This window comes from Sceloporus occidentalis, unplaced genomic scaffold, assembly GCF_023333645.1.
Source record: "Sceloporus occidentalis isolate IW3139 unplaced genomic scaffold, rSceOcc1.0.p SCAF_9, whole genome shotgun sequence".
Taxonomy (NCBI): domain Eukaryota; kingdom Metazoa; phylum Chordata; class Lepidosauria; order Squamata; family Phrynosomatidae; genus Sceloporus; species Sceloporus occidentalis.
Genome location: NW_028316989.1, coordinates 2677778 through 2694667, shown reverse-complemented (window position 1 = coordinate 2694667; position 16890 = coordinate 2677778). Strand labels below are relative to the sequence as shown.

The following is a 16890-nucleotide window of genomic DNA, read 5'->3' as shown; positions in this document are numbered from 1 at the left end:
AAAATACATGGCAGCTTTGCAACACTCCTCAGTGAGACAATCACTGCAGGTCTCTCCAGTACAGCAAAAGATCCTCTGCATTAAAAGCTGAGTGTACACATGATTAATAATAATAATAATAATAATAATAATAATAATAATAATAATAATAATAATATAGCACAAAAGCAGGATAAGAGATGGCTTGGCTTGGCTTGGGTTCTAATACTAAGACAAGAGGCCTCCATAGAAGACTTATTGGGATCATCTTCAGTCTGTAGTACAGCCAAACCTGTCTAGTATTCGATATGAACCTGCAAGGAATTAGACCTTAGGTTCTACTTTCAGCTTTTCTGAGCTCTGATGCTGCTCAATATGCAGTTGCATAATGTATTACTCTCATTTCAAAACACATACGATTAAGAGAATTCCACTCTTTTACTTATTTCCTGTTTCATTAAGTAGCCAGCAGCCATTCTGGCAGGCTTTAGCTGGAGATGACATGAAAAACAGTGCCATTCCACCAGTTGTACTAAAAGTCTACTTGTTCACAACTCTTTTTCCTTTGTATCACAAGCAGGGAATATCTTGTTTTTATTAATGGTACATAAGCCAATTTGGAAGTCTTTTTGGCTGAGGAAAACGATAAACATGTTTTAAATAAATGAAATAAAGAAATCCTCCCAATAAAGCATTTCAGCAAGGTAATTTTATTTAAAGCTGACTATTCTGAATTTACCTTTCACGTGTGACTGAATGTCATATTTTGCTGTCTGTAAGCAGAGCAGAGCTGTACCTACAAGTATGTCAAGATTATGTGATAAACAAGAGGAACCCAGCTTAGTCCGACAGGCTAGATGCCTGGGCTTTTGTGTTTTGTTTATTAAAAGCAAGTTTACAACCTTCTCAATTGCAAAGGTCTTAAATATATGGGCAATGTTCTTGGAAAGCATGAAAAGAAAACCAGCTGAAGGAAGGGGCTAAAAGAGGTCTGGGTAGGGATTTAAAACTTTGTGTCTTCCAACCCTTGTTTCTGCAACTTGCTGCTGCTCTCGAACATTTGCTTCTCCACCGGAGCCCGCGGCCAAGCCGCTCTACAGCCGGGTGGCCTCCTCCTGGGGTGTCGGAGGTGCGCAGCTGCGCACCGCCCCGGGAGTGCCACCCACGGACTGCGGAGCACCAGCAGGACTCCTTTGCCACAGGCAGCTTGGGCCCTTGGACGGCAGCCGGAGAGGGGCACTTTAAGACTCTGGGGGGAAGGCTGGGTTGTGGAGCTCGCCAGGTGAGAGCGGCGAGCTCTTAAGCCGCTTGTCGGACCTCCCCGCCACGCCCCCTTTGCTTCTCCACCGGAGCCCGCGGCCAAGCCGCTCTACAGCCGGGTGGCCTCCTCCCGGGGTGTCGGAGGTGCGCAGCTGCGCACCGCCCCGGGAGTGCCACCCACGGACTGCGGAGCACCAGCAGGACTCCTTTGCCACAGGCAGCTTGGGCCCTTGGACGGCAGCCGGAGAGGGGCACTTTAAGACTCTGGGGGGAAGGCTGGGTTGTGGAGCTCGCCAGGTGAGAGCGGCGAGCTCTTAAGCCGCTTGTCGGACCTCCCCGCCACGCCCCCTTTGCTTCTCCACCGGAGCCCGCGGCCAAGCCGCTCTACAGCCGGGTGGCCTCCTCCCGGGGTGTCGGAGGTGCGCAGCTGCGCACCGCCCCGGGAGTGCCACCCACGGACTGCGGAGCACCAGCAGGACTCCGAAACTGCGCAGCTGCGCAGCTGCGCAGTTTTTTACGGGGCTAGGGAAGCTGTGGGTTAGATTGGGCAGAGGATGTCTGCAGTGTCTTACCTCTGCCCTTTATTTGTTTGTGTAGGGTGGGTGGGGGGGAGGGTATGGACGGCGGGAATGCGCGGGCTGGGGAGGAAGGGGATGACATCGTTCTGAGCGGAGCTCCTATTGAGGTAGTGTGGGGCAGGGGGAGGTATGGTGGTGGGAGGAGGGACTTGCGTTCCAGGGGAAGGCGAGATAGATGCCTTATATCCATCTCTCCTTCCGGTCCCCCTCCCAACCTAAGGAACCTGAGGGTCGCTCCAACCGTGCCACAAACCCTGTCGCTGCTCCTGTGCAACGCCAGATCAATTAACAACAAGACCCACATCCTCCACGACCTGTTGGAGGACCGTCGTTGTGATCTGGCTTGCATTACCGAGACCTGGTTGGGGCCTGAAGGGGATGCTGTGTGGGCTCAGGCCCTGCCTGCCGGGTTCTCGGTGAAGGACCAGCCCAGGTTAGGTGGGCGGGGGGGGGGGTGTGGCCTTGATACATAGGAACACCGTGTCCCTCACTAGGAACCACATTAGACAGACATCCTATATTGAGTGTATTTACCTGACCCTTAAAGCTAGGGACAGTCTAGGGATTCTGCTGGTGTATCGGCCACCCCGTGCGCTAACGGACTCCCTTAACGAGCTGACACAGCTGGTCGCTGAGCTGATGTTGGAGACACCCAGGCTACTTGTCCTGGGTGACTTCAACATCTCACTCACGGCCAGCTATGTTCCATCCGGTGCGGCTCGTGAATTCATGGATACCATGGCTGCCATGGGCCTGTCCCAGCTAATCCAGGGTCCTACGCATTGCGCGGGTAATACCCTCGATTTAGTTTTCTGTTCTGATGTGGAAAATCCGTGGGCGGAAATATTTGATATTTCCCCCTTGCCATGGACGGATCATTTCCTGGTTGAGGTGAAAATCAAGGTCTCTACCCAGATCCCTCCCGGGGGTGGTGGACCTGTTAGGATGGTCCACCCTCGAAGGCTAATGGAACCTGCCCGGTTCCAGGAAGCCCTAGAGGGGTACATGGTTGGAAGCGACGGCGACTCTGTTGATGCCCTGACTGGTATCTGGAATACCGGTCTCTCGAGGGCTATACACAGTATCGCTCCCAAGCGCCCTCTCAGACCCGCTTCCAAACGTAAGCCTTGGTATACGGAAGATCTCCGGGCAAGGAAGCGGGAGCTGCGACGGCTAGAGTACCGTTGGCGGAAACACCTTCGCTCACACGACAAGACTCTCCTAGCCCAACGGTTAGAGGACTACGGAGAGGCGATACGAGCAGCAAAGAATTCGTTCTATGGTGCTCGTATCGCGTCCGCGGAGTCGCGTCCAGCAGAGTTGTTCAGGGTAGTCAGGGAGCTAACTCAGCTCCCTCCTGCCCCGAACCAGATCCTGGAACCTTCTAAGGCCTGCTGTGACTTATTTAACGACTTTTTCGTGGATAAAACTTCTCGTATAAGCGAAGGTCTTAACGCCGACATTCAGGCAGAACCTAACGTAGAGGCGTCCAGGGCCTCCGTGGATTTAGTTAAGCTGGATCAGTTCGAGTCGGTTAATACCGAGGATGTGGACAAGATCCTCGGAAGCGTTCGGAAGACAACCTGCTCTCTCGATCCCTGTCCCTCGTGGTTAGCAGCCCAGGGGGGACCGGTTGTAACCTCATTGTTGCACCGGATAATTAATACATCTTTGAGGGAAGGGCAATTTCCATCTGTTCTCAAATTGGCCGTGGTAAAACCTTTGTTAAAAAAGCCCTCCCTCGACCCCCTGGTGTATAATAATTATCGGCCTGTTTCACTGCTGCCATTTTTAGGGAAGGTGATCGAGAGGGCGGTTGCAATCCAGCTTCAGGGGGTCTTGGATGAAACGGATTATCTGGACCCATTTCAAACTGGCTTTCGGGCTGGTCATGGGGTTGAGACGGCCATGGTCGCCTTGGTCGATGATCTCCGTCTGGGCATCGACAGGGGAAGCGTGTCCCTGTTGGTGCTCTTGGACATCTCAGCGGCTTTCGATACCATAGACCATGGTATCCTTCTGGGACGCCTGGCAGAGGTGGGGATCGGGGGCACTGCGCTCCAGTGGTTCCGGTCCTACCTCTCTGGGAGGTCCCAGATGGTGCAGCTGGGAGACGTGTGCTCCGATGAGAGGCCCCTTAAAACTGGGGTCCCTCAAGGGGCCATTCTGTCTCCCATGCTATTTAACATTTACATGAAACCGCTGGGAGAGATCATCCGGAGACATGGGGCGCGGGGTTATCAGTACGCTGATGACACCCAGATTATTTTCTCTATGTCTCCGACTGATGCAGTGACCGAGGATGGCGTCTCTCCTCTCGTGGCCTGTTTGGAGTCAGTAATGGGCTGGATGAGGGAAAACCGACTAAAGCTGAATCCAGAGAAAACGGAGGTACTCGTGATAGGTTCCCCTGGTCCAGGAATGGCGGTGGTTCCACCTGTCCTGAACGGGGTCACGCTCCCTGTGAAGGACTCCGTGCGCAGTTTGGGGGTGCTTCTTGACTCGTCCCTTCACCTGACTGCTCAGGTGAATGCGACGGTCAAGAGCACCTGTTATCAGCTTCGGCTGCTTCGCCAGCTGCGCCCATACCTGACCCAGAGGGACCTTGAAACTGTGGTACATGCCCTGGTAACCTCGAGATTGGATTTCTGCAATGGACTCTACATGGGACAGCCCTCGTACCTAACCCGGAAGCTTCAACTGGTGCAGAACATGGCTGCAAGGCTGGTCACTGGCACGTCCAGGGCCAGCCATATAACACCGGTTCTAAAAAACCTCCATTGGCTGCCCATTTGCTTCCGGGCGCAATACAAGGTGCTGGTAATAACCTATAAAGTCCTAAATGGCTTGGGCCCAGGTTACCTGAAGGACCGCCTCTCCCCATACATTCCGCCTCGCACCCTCAGAACATCTGGGCAGCAACTCCTTAGGGTCCCCGGGGCGAGGCTATCCTCCACTTCTAGGAGGTCTTTTTCCATCGCCGCCCCGGCCCTTTGGAACACGCTGCCCTTAGAGCTCCGCTCAGTCACCTCCCTGGCCCAGTTCAAGCGGGAGTTGAAGACCCACCTGTTTGGCATCGCATTCCCCGACTAGTCCCGATAAGCCCCCCCCGCCATACGACCGCACAGACAATGGGTATCTAACCTAGGGGCATTAGTTATCTGTTATCTGCTATTGTTTTTTATTTGTGTTTATTGTATTTTAATTTTGTATATTTGATATTTATGTATTTATGTATTTTTATCTTTTGTTAACCGCCCTGATCTTTGGAAGGGCGGTATATAAATAAACCATTTATTATTATTATTATCCGCCTCCCCACCCACATCCCAATTTTGCAGTTCATGTTCAAAATTCTTTGGAAGCTTCAACCTTGGAAAGAGACTTATGTAAAATAAGCAAACATACATTATTTACTTGCTCTGCATAATTTTATCCTGGTCACATATTTGTTTTTGTACAGAGAACATGCCAGCCTTAATTTTAAGGAAGGACATGCATTTAAAATATGAACTTGTCATCAGGCTAAATCTATAACTAGAGAACGGCTGCATTTCTGTTACTTGCTACCTAATCAGCAAGCACAACATGTGGCGCATATTGAGGAGGATATGTGTGTGCACTGTACCTGGAATATTCTTGAGGGTATGGCGAGGAATACCAGGTGTGGATTTCATATTTCCCAAATTCAATGACTGATGGGCAGCGGACTTGCGGGTCAGGGGCTCCTGTCACCCCTACTTTCTGTAAAGGAAAGAAACATCTGCCAGAGTTAACAAACAAGATCCAGCAGTCTTTTAAAGCAACAGCTTTGGATAAATAAAGCTTTCCTCCTCTGCACAGACCACCAAGATGAAAGAAGACTATAAAAACTGGTGTGCTAGGGAAAATTTAATGTTACTCATTTGCTAGACACCATTATTCTTTAAGGTGTTCCAGTCTGATAATGATCTTAACATGGTTTATATCTTCCTTCATAAATCTAGAAAACTGCTGGCCTCTGAGGGGAGAAAAAAATGCATGAGCATATCCTACCTAAATACATATAGAATAGACACCACTCCCTGGGTGAGAATTGCCACCATGACATTAAAGGTCTGAGTCACCAAAGAACAGGGTTTCAGATTTTGATTTTAATCTACAGAACTCCAAAAAGCAGTCACCTCCAATTTACACAGATGCAAATCTTTGGGCAAAAAAGAAATAGCACCTACGGTATTTGCATTCTGCACATAAACCATTTTTCATAATGAACAATGTTTACATCTGAACAGAAAATGAACTCCAAGCTCACTTGAAACATACAAGCAGGTAGGAGAATTATCTTTTGTTGTAAAGGAAGCTGTTTCATGTGTGTTGTGTTGTTGTTTTCTAAATGGGGCAAAAGTGCTCTTGCTAGAAGCACCATGGCCATCATTCCTCAACTGGGAATCCTCAGCCTTCTGAGGAAAAGCTCTACACAATTTTGGCCTCCACTGTTACTTTTGATGAATATAATTACTAGTTTTCCTTTCTTCTCACTTCCACAATTCAGTTTCCTCCTCACATATGCTTTGATGAGATGATACCTTGCAAATTGCCTGCGCATGTAAAGGCAGGAGAATGAAAGGAGGAAAGAAAGTGCTGATTAGACTTCCACAATCCTTTTCTGTTCTGTCTGCTTCTGATTTCAGAAGCTAAGCGGGGTCAGGCTTGGTTAGCATCTGAACAAACATTTATATTATTCCTAGCGATGTTATTCAATTTTTAATTATTATTATACCCACAGACTGCTTAATGTATGAGGTCGCAAAGCCGTTTACTTTGTTTTTTTAAAATGTGCCTTATTATCACTATTACGGCTTCTTACATAGAAATGTACCTACAGCTCTGTACTGCGCTTTCCTGTTTCTAGTGCTGTATTTAGTGCCAGAAGGACGCCGAATCCCAGGAAGTTTTCAGACGTCCAGTTCTAAAACAAGTGCTAAAAGCATTTCTGCTAATGCCGGAAGATCCAGCCCTGGCCTCCCTTCCCATTCCACACGCTCACATTTCTACAGCGTTAGGAAGCCAGGGCAGATGGTCCCTCAGTAGGGACCAATTAGTTCAGCTTAGCCAGGGCAGGAATTCCTGCTTACAGCCATTTCTTGCTTTCTTCCCTTTTGTCTCTATTTACCCTTTGCTTTCCTAGGCGCCACTTCCAAGCGTTTAGGTAATGGAAAGAAGGGAAGAGGCTCCTGGTCTCCTACTCACCTAGAAACTGGCCCTACAAGAATAAGCCTCATGCTCACCCACTCCTTCCTGGCTCGCCTTTCCTCCCCCACCCTCCTTTCCATGCGCTGCCTCCTCTTGAGTGCTGGCCAAAGTTGATCATTATGTTCCAACTGATAAAGTAGAGTTTGTGCTTGCAGTTCAAGCCAGGGCTCAATAAGTCTCAAATTACAGTCAGCAAGTTGGTTTAGAGAGTGGCCATAGTTTGGACGTAACAGCAAACCTAAATCACAGCACTGGAGCAAGGAGACAGGTTAGGGATAGAAAGTAAGTGCATGAGTATGATGTCTGCTTAATGGACACAATGGTTTCAAGTCATGGGAGCATGCCCTATAATGTGCAGAAATAGTTACATCAGGGTGTGTTTACAGGGAGGCAGTCAAAATGCCAGTCTCTGTGTATATGATCCACCTAGGTATCTGGTTTTTCTTCCTTGATCCCAAAAAACCTTCAAGAAACTATAGTTAATTAGACTGAAAACAGGCACTTCCAGCTCCCTTGGATCCTGATTTGGATGTAAAAGGAAACTCTGGCTTTAACAAACCATGGAAGCTTTTCATTCTAGCAAGCAAAAGAAGGGATTATAATGCTCATTCTCAGTCCAATAAACGATGATTTATTAGACTGAGATGCCTTAATCTGCAATGAGCCACTGAGTCTTTGAAAGAGCACAGATAACATATTCAAATAAATGTTCTCAGATGCCAAGTGGTTGTAGCTAGTGCACCCTGCAATTGACTTCTGTAATATGAGAGCATTTCCCTTGTTGCTGGTCATACATTTAAACATTTATTTCTAATTTAGTTTAGCAGAACATGAAGGCAGTAAGGAAGAACTGGCTACCAGCTTCAGTTTTGAGATACTAAGTACTTTTTCATACAATATGTAATTTAACTTTAGAGTTCACTATCACAGGAGATATTGATGAGTTTTAGAAGGATTAGGAGGACACTTGAATCAATGGCTGTCAGCCACAGCAGCTACACAAAGCTTCCACCTGTAGGCCTAGTAAGTCATAGAGTACCAGATACTGGTGACAAAAGCAATAGGAGATAACTACCTCCATCATATCATGCTCATGAGCTGATGGATGGACGCCTCTGGCTGGCTAGCATTGGGAAAGGGCTACTGTACTAGCCAAATGTGTGATTTTAGCCACCAAGACAACTATACACTTGTCCCTCCATATTCGCTAGGGTTAGGGGCAGAAGACCCCCGTGAATATGGAAAAACCGCAAATAACAAAAATGCCATGTTTTTACTGAGAGGACACCTCTCTAGGTATCTCTGGGTCCTCCAGTGCAACTCTGTGGTTGATGTCCTACAGACACTGACCATAGAACTGCCCTGGAGGAGCTACAAAGGCCTAGTAGAGCATTCTCCCTTTAACTTTTAGTTAAAGTTGACCATAGAGTTGTGCTGGAGGACCTAGATATTCCTAGAGAGAACATATTAATCAAATCCGTGAATAATCAAATCCGCAAATATCAAAGCCGCAAATATCGAGGGATGACTGTACTAACATTAGTATCAAGGCAGAACTATTTCAGGAGCCACCCTTATTTTGCCCTCACTTGTTATTCATCTTGAAGTAGCAAAAAGGTTAGCGGCCACCCACACAAAACTTTTCCTCCCTCTGCTTTCATGCTTTCATCAACACACCAAACACACCAGAACACAACATTTTGTACCTTTTCACAGCACCGGAACACAAAACAAAAGCCTTGCTCATCGTTTAATCATAAGCAAGTCCACCCATGCTGAATATCACTTCTCTGCTGTTCCCCAGGGCTCTTTAAAAACAAAACAAAATGCAGGGAGGGAGCCCAGGGATTAGTTGGGTTTTCCTAAGGGGAAGGATGCAAGATGAAGCACTCAGTTCACCTTTCCTATACTTTCAGACAGCCGCTATCGATGGGGGGGGGGGGGAGTATACAATAGCTGAATAAAATACCACGTTTGATGCTAGAAATGGTCTTGTATTCAGCTACTCAAATATAATGGCAGCAAAAGTGCTACTGCCCCATCTGCTACTCAAAAAGGAATTACTCAGTGGAAGAATTCTATTTACTGACAGAAGCCAATTTACCAAGACACCATTTCATAAAAGGAATGGAAGATGTGTAATATCTATTAAAATCAACAATGCAAAAGCACCCAGAACAGAATCTCTGATCCCAGCCAAGACAGCCAGTGTTGCAATTACCCGGCTCAGACAATGCTGCCAAGAGAACTATTCCAGCTAACACAGAGACGGTGCAAAGACACAGAACGTAAACGGCACCTGTGGCAATGCCTCATGCGTTTCTGCCTTCCCGACAGCCAGAGATTCCTCCAAATGAATGCCTGAGGTAAAAGTGGAGTTCCAGTTCCAACACAACTGCTTGCACATCACAACAGCCCCAAATTGCATCAGAACATGACAGGCAGTTCCCACAGTGGCTATGCGCTGTCCTAAATCTCTCTCCCTCTCAGGAACACAAGTCAAGCTGCCATTCCTGCACCTCTGCTCTCAGGTGCAGCCCTTTGCTGTACCTGGATACAGGGCTGCGTCAGCAGCTAAAGCAAGTTTAACCCACTCTCTGCTGAAACTAATCACCCAGAAAATGCCTCTACGAAGGTATACACAGTATCAGTGCCACTTAATATTTCTCAGAGCTTGCAAAAGATGTGTGGTGGCTCTGTAATGCCCAAGCATGTACTCCACGTTTTACACTTTGTTACAAAAATCAAACCATCTCTTTCAAACGTCTGAAACAATTCTCCCAGGGCATATATACTTTAGCCTCTGACTAGGACATCTGTTACAGAAATGCTCAAAACATTTCTATTAAATTCACTAGACTCCGTACCAAGGATCTAAGTCAAGGTAATCAGGGCTTACATCAAACGTACTGGAGTATGTCACAGCCACCTAGCTCCAAGGGTTTCTGGATGAAATGGATTACCTAGATCCATCGCAAACTAGTTATGAAACCAGTTTGAAATTGACTTAGGTGATCCATTTCATCCAGAAACCCTTGGTTGGCTATGACACATTCCAGTATATTTGATTTAAACAGAAACAGCTCTGCCCGCTTTGGTAGATACCAATGTTGGGAACTAGACAGAGGGAGTGAGTGTGTCCATTGGTTCTGCTGGACTTCTTGGCAGCTTTCAATACAAGCCAAAGAAGCTGCTTTAGTTCAAAACTAGAGCCTTTACCAGGAATGGCCTGAATGAGGCTGAACAAACAGAAAACTACGGGGTATGCAATTTTTAATCAGTTTTTAAGCTTTTAAATGAAGTCTAATTCAAGTTTCCAGAAATGTTAAGCATAACAATTAAGAACAAACTGAGACAAAGGACAGTGCCAGCTTTGCAGGGATGCTTGGTAAAAGCATGCTTGGTGTCTACTGGAGTTTGGTGCCAGGACTTCCCATGGATACCAAAATCCATGAATGCTCATATCCCATTAAATACAATGGAGCAGTGATATATTTAAAATCATTGATTTTTACACAGCCTGATTTGTATATTATAAAATATTTTCTGTTCTTCATTTGTGTTTAACCAGAGGAAGGACATCTTTCCACAAAGGCGACTTACAACGTTCACTGAAAGTTTTCCCACATATATACAGCAGTCCCAGGGCTGCTGTCCAACTTATGGGCAGATATATAAAACTCAGGGGACTCTAGAAATTACCATTTTTCTGCACTCAGCTGTAGCCTTTTATACAGGATGGAGACAAACAAGCAAACTCCACTTTGAATCCTAAAACAGACTTTGCAGAAGTTCGTATGAACGGAAGGGGCTCGGGAACATATAACTGAGAAAACACGACAGTAAAATCTGTGCCCTAGTGTAGAAAGAATGAAAGCCAATTTTTATATTTAGCATGTAAAGCCTCCCAAGCTTAACCACCACTTATCAGCGCCTTCTGCCCCATGACTCTGGGCCATGCAATCCTACGTTCCCCTTTAGAGCAGCATGCATCCTTCTCTTTCTTTTTATCTAAGATCTCTCTACTTTATTTCTTCTGTCAGCTGGTTGATGCCCAGAAAATCCTGTACAAACTGCCTGCTTCACTTCCTCTCCTCATGACAAGAGAATGCCTGATAAGACTCACACATCCCTCCATTAAACTCTATTAATTGTAGCTTTTGCATGCAAGTGTCCTCAATTTTACCTGCAGTGCTTGCTCCTGAATGTCTCTGAACAACTCCATCTCTTTCTCAGCCATGACATCTGGGCCTCCAAGGAGCCATTCCTCATTCTCTTGCTTTCCATCCCAGCCATCCTGATTGTCTGAAAATAAAAACAGAAGGACAGTTGGAAACTCTTGGTGATTATCAACATGGAGAGCAAATCAAGTGGTTTTAGATAATGACTTCCTATAGAGGAAAACTGGAGTACTATTGCATTACAAAATTGGTGATTTGCTAGTACACCACCATTAAGTTATACAGTCGGCCCTCATCTTACGCGGGGATCCGTTCCGGATCCCTCCGCGTAAGGCAAATTCCGCCTATGCTCAAGCCCCATTGGAAACAATGGGGCGTGTGCATGGCGGCGCGGCAGTGCGGCGGCGCGCAAGGCGCAACGGGCGCACACACCCATTCAATTTAATGGGACGCGCCACCCCTTCTGCCCTGCGCACGCCCCGCGGCTTGAGTGCGTAAGCTCAAGTCCGCGTAAAGCGCACCTGCGTCTGACGCGGGCGCGCTGTACATTTTTTGTATACTACTCTGATTGTTTTCACTGGACATGGTTTAAACATGTTAATACAGAAATTCTACAGGATGTATGCTTATTTTACTTAATACCCTAAATACAATATGAATGTCTGAAATCTGCAAATAGTATTCAACACCTCTTGACTTTCGTAAAAAGGACAGTTGCTAGGGCTGTGGAAACACCCCAAACAGAAGCATAAACTTTCCACTGCATCTATCCAAGGCCCTTCATCTAAAGGGTACTACATCACCCTGGGGTTTATGACAAGGATTTAGCACTGTTTTTCAAGGAGCTACCAACCGAAGCAATCAATTTCAGGAGTAAACCAAGAGATTATTGTCCTGATGCTCTAAAAGACAAACCAACTGATCACTGTAAAACTACTAATCAGAAATAGAAAGCTGCGCATTCGTCAGAACCTGTTCCTCATGCTGAAAGAGTGTGAATTTCAGAGAATGCAGAGTGAATGCCTGCCATCATTTAGTTACCTGTGGGCCAGTCTGAAGTGCTTGATTTCCTATTGTCCTTTCTCCTGATCCTATATTGCTGAGAGTAGTCCACCACTTCTCCTCGAGCTTTACGCCCATCAGGGGACGGGGTGAAGAATTTGGTAAGGCCATCAATGAGCCCTTTGGTTTTCTTGTTGAATTTCAAGGTGGTGCTGGCATCTCTGCAGAATTCCAGGCCATCAACTTGCTCCAGATAACTCCCATCTGATGAGCAAGCTGACTGGCTGGATAAGGGAGTTTTGCGCTTACGACCTCGGCCAGGTCCCGTCTGAACTTTGCTGAAGGGGGCTTTTGATCTGAAGAAACAAGGAAACACAGCAAGTCAGAAAAATTGCAGAAGACTTTAAAAAGGGTATTAATGAACCATGCACAAATAGCCTTTTGCTTTGAGTAGATGATGATTTCAATTTTTTTACTTGGCAACTAAGGTCACTCCAAACCAGGTGTAGCATTTGAGTGTTGGAGACCAGTGTTCGAATCCTGGCTCGGCCATGGAAATCCACTGGGTGACCTCGGGCAAGGCACACTCTCTGGCTCAAAAGATGGCAATGGCAAACCCCCTCTGAAGAAACTTGCCAAGAAAACCCCATGATAGGGTTACCTTACGGTCACCATAAGTCAGAAATAACTTGAAAGAACAACAACAAACAAAAAGGTAACTGCAGTGTAATCCTGTGCAGGCTTATTTGGAAATGTATCGTCTCCAATGGGCTTATTCTCATGTTAACTATTTAAAGAATGCACACTAAACTGATTTCTAAAGAATCCTGTGGTTAGAATAAAAATAAATGATTATTATTTTTGTTCATAACTCAGCTAATGGATTGGAATTTGTGAATATATCCCACTTCTGGGGTACCTATCCCTAGCCACTCAAGCCACAGAACAGAGGACTCCCTTAAAAACACAAATGAAAACAATTATCTTGTTTCTGTGGATGGCCTGTACTGAACGCTGCCAGCCTGTAAATGGTCTTCTCCAATGCCTTTATCTTTAGACAGAAGTATAAATCCAAAACAAGTTCTGAACTTTTGGGAGTTTGAGAACCAAGGGACCTGACAAACCAGAAGCAAAGTATTGAGAACAATCATTTCCTGGGTTCTTTAAAAGCACGACCCATTACATTTGGACAAATCTTTTCTAAAATGTATACTTTACTAATGACAACAAAATCTATAGCAAAATAATTGCACTGGTCACTGTTATCACACTGTACTTATCAGCAAACATCAGAGTAACTTACGTTGAATTTTGGTTCTTTAATCGGTTTTTGGGTCGTCCTATTGGGTTAGCATAACGCCGCTTAATCTGTGCTGCCTTCTTATGTAGAAGTTTTCTGCCTTTTTTACGTGGCCGACATATCTGACATATCCACATGCCTGTAAGGAAGATAAAACCAGTAGACATTTATGGGCCTTTGCTCTCATAGCTCACACTCTTGGCCACTTCCTTACAAATACACCATACAGTGGTACCCCGGGATACGAATGCGCCGCCTTACGAAATTTCCGGGTTACGAAAAAAATCCTATTAAAAAAACTGTTCCACGTTACAAAAGTTTTTTCGGGTTACGAAAAAACTTTTGGTGCTTTTCGGCGCTATTTCGCACGAAATCGCGGCTTTTCCCCATTAGCGCCTATGGCAATTCGGCTTGCGAAAGCCTTTCGGGTTACGAAAGCGGCAGCGGAACGAATTAATTTCGTAACCCGGGGGACCACTGTACTTTAATATGCTGGTGTGCAAGTATAAAAGCTGTGAAATGTTAAAAGTCATCACTTGGGCTAAGCTACCATCCAGTTCTGCTCTAATTAATAAAGACTCCCTTATAATTTGAAAGCCATAACAGCATGCTTTGCCCCCTTATGTCAACCAGCCTTCTACCCTCTGTACCTTTTGGCATCCTGGTCAGAGGAGGATCACAACACTCCATGTGAAAGCCTCGATCACATGAGTCACAAAACAGCATATTATCCTGTAAAACACAGAGGTTTCAAGTTAATGTCCTTCAAATGAAAGCTTAAACAACGAGAAAGACTTCAGATTGGTTATTCCCAAATATATCTCACTACAATTCCAGTCTAATGAGAAATATCCATTCCCTCTAATGAAAAAAATGTCCCATTTCACTAAGGATGGAATGAACATAGGCCCACACAGGAAGGAACTATCTACAAGCATTAGCATGGGAAATATATCACATGACATCTTTTGCAGAAATCAAAAACTCTGGGCAATCCCAATGCCTTCTTCTTTTTCTTGCACTTTAATAATATTAAACATTTAAATTACTTCAAGTAAAATTGATGATCTAAGCTGCTGGCATTAAACTACACAACTAAACAACTGTCTAGTGGTTAAAAGGTTGGATCATATGCTATTAATACATATTTGGCAGTGGCAGATTGACCTGGTGCCCTCCTGTTTCCCCAGAGTGCAAAGCAACTGCCCCACCTGTTCTGAAAGGAAGGGAGGGAGGAAAATGGCACGAATGAATGGATCAAGAACATTTCAGCAATTAGCACTGATATTTATTGCGGCTAAATGGCTCCTTTTATTACTGAACAAGGGTACAGATGACTGGCACTCCTGTTTGGATTTGGCCATGTCTGCCCATTGCCAGTCTCTGATATATGGAAACTAAGACCCGGATAAGTTTGTGTTGTCAGTAATCCATCCAGGGTTCAAGATATTTGTGGAAGTGCCTCCTCCACACACTGAGTTTGAGTCATAAAGTAGGGGGCTCCCCTTCATAGCTCAGAGTCTGTAAAACCATCTCTTCCATCAGAATTACCAGAATCAAGAGCTTGTTCTTCTCCTTACTAGGTCCTGAAAATGTCTTCATTCAGATCATTTTTTAAAATGCCACTTACAGAATGGTACTAAGGTAACCCTTGGCTGAGTCCAGATCAGGTCTTACTTTTTTTTTCCCCCTGGCAAGCACAATCCAGATAACCTTCCTTTACCCTCTGTTATTCCTAACTTGACCTCCATCTGTTAGGTCTGATGCAACTGGTTAGAAAAATTAACTATTCATATCTATCAGTGAACGGACTGCCAAACCAAGTACTCACAGCATTTTTGCCCTGGTCTCGACAGGAACTGCACGTTTTGCACTCAATGCACTGCCATCGTAAGGCCTTTACCCGAACTGTTAACTCTGGGGAGAACTTCAAGCAGGATGGATGACCTGTAACCAAGGTGTTGAGAACAATTTAAGTGTAACAAAGTAGGAGCAGCCTGTGCTCAGGAAGAGCACAAGGTACAGATTCCAATATAGTTAAGATTGGACATCTTTAAAAGGTTCCAGTTCTATCAGAGTAGTTCAACATGTGCTCAGCGGTCTTAAGATTAACTAGCGTGATGTCTCTTCGGAAGGAAGCTGGTTTCTTGCCCATACATTCAATTTACAGAGTTATTTTAAAGCAATTGTCTTCTAAATTCACATGTTGAAAATGGTTAGAGGTGGTGTTTTTTTTTTTAAAACTGCCCTCTAATACACACTAGATACAGAGAAAAAAATACCTTTTGCCCTAAGAACATTGCTTATAGTGTGTGTGTTCTATCAAATTCTAGAGGGGTAGCCATGTTTGTTGTTCTTAATACTATGGGCTATGACACTTTAAGGACTGTGTAATATATTGTGGCATGCATTTTCATGTCTTACAAACCCCACTTTGACAGGTGCATATGACAGCTTAACTGATTAACCTTTAAGATGCTTGATTCTCCGTTGTTTTCATTACCATTATTTATATTAGAAGAAACACAGTTATGCCAAAGCACCAGAACTGTTGGGATTGCTGCACTGCAATTTGAACAGCTGGTGCTAGAATGTTTAGGCATGATTTCTCTTAGTCATTAACAATGTGAACTCTGCACTACCCTGGTGAAGTGCAAGCCCTGAAATAGCAACAGCATATTCTGTGGTAGTTTCAGCAATATATGACTGGCAAAATTCTTCCAATGGGATGTGCTGAAATAATGTCAAACAAACCACTCATTATACTAAAGGGCACATCTGCAGAGGTGTCTTTCACAAACTGGATTCCCTGCAAACTCTAGGTGGTGGTGTGCACACAATGACAAATTATCTTGACAGGAGGGCAAGCAGCAATGGCAAGGCTGTTCAAACAATCCAAGATACTACTTGTGAGTATTCCCCGGCTACAATGAACCATCCTTCTAGGAAGTTCATTTATCACTTCCATTCTTGGCAGTAAAATTCTAAAGTAGTCATAGTCTTTAAGTACAGGTATGCTTAATGTACACAAGTGCATGTTTCTTGCAGGAAATTGCATGCTATCTGGGACTAGTCAATTTCACCCCTCCACCAATCTGCATGGAACACATAAAAGATGCTATACATTTAACTCTTTGTTCATTCACTGTATTTTGAAAGTTTAAGATAGGGTTACTCTTATCAATAAAAAAGGGAAAGGAAGCCCTGTCATTTGGCTTACAAGCTAAAAAGTGGAAACACAAGAGAAGGGAGAGGAACTAAGGCCAGAAGAAGGTGGTGAGCAAAGTGAGCAATTAAATGCAGTTAGAGCCGAGCTACTCTTCGCTTTCTGGTGTTCAAAAAGCAATTGGTGGCT

The 16890-nt window shown here is 45.1% G+C and overlaps 1 protein-coding gene across 1 annotated transcript in view; it reads right to left on the bottom strand.

Annotated features, from left to right (window-relative positions):
* KAT6A (lysine acetyltransferase 6A) overlaps window positions 1–16890 on the bottom strand; it is a 60346-nt gene that overhangs the window by 18057 nt on the left and 25399 nt on the right. Inside the window, exons 4-9 of the mRNA XM_089538540.1 lie at window positions 15367–15482; window positions 14186–14267; window positions 13539–13674; window positions 12275–12591; window positions 11239–11357; window positions 5446–5561 (exon numbers count right to left, since the gene is read on the bottom strand). Coding sequence (XP_089394666.1) covers window positions 5446–5561; window positions 11239–11357; window positions 12275–12591; window positions 13539–13674; window positions 14186–14267; window positions 15367–15482 — 886 coding nt within the window. The remainder of the gene's footprint in view (window positions 1–5445; window positions 5562–11238; window positions 11358–12274; window positions 12592–13538; window positions 13675–14185; window positions 14268–15366; window positions 15483–16890) is intronic.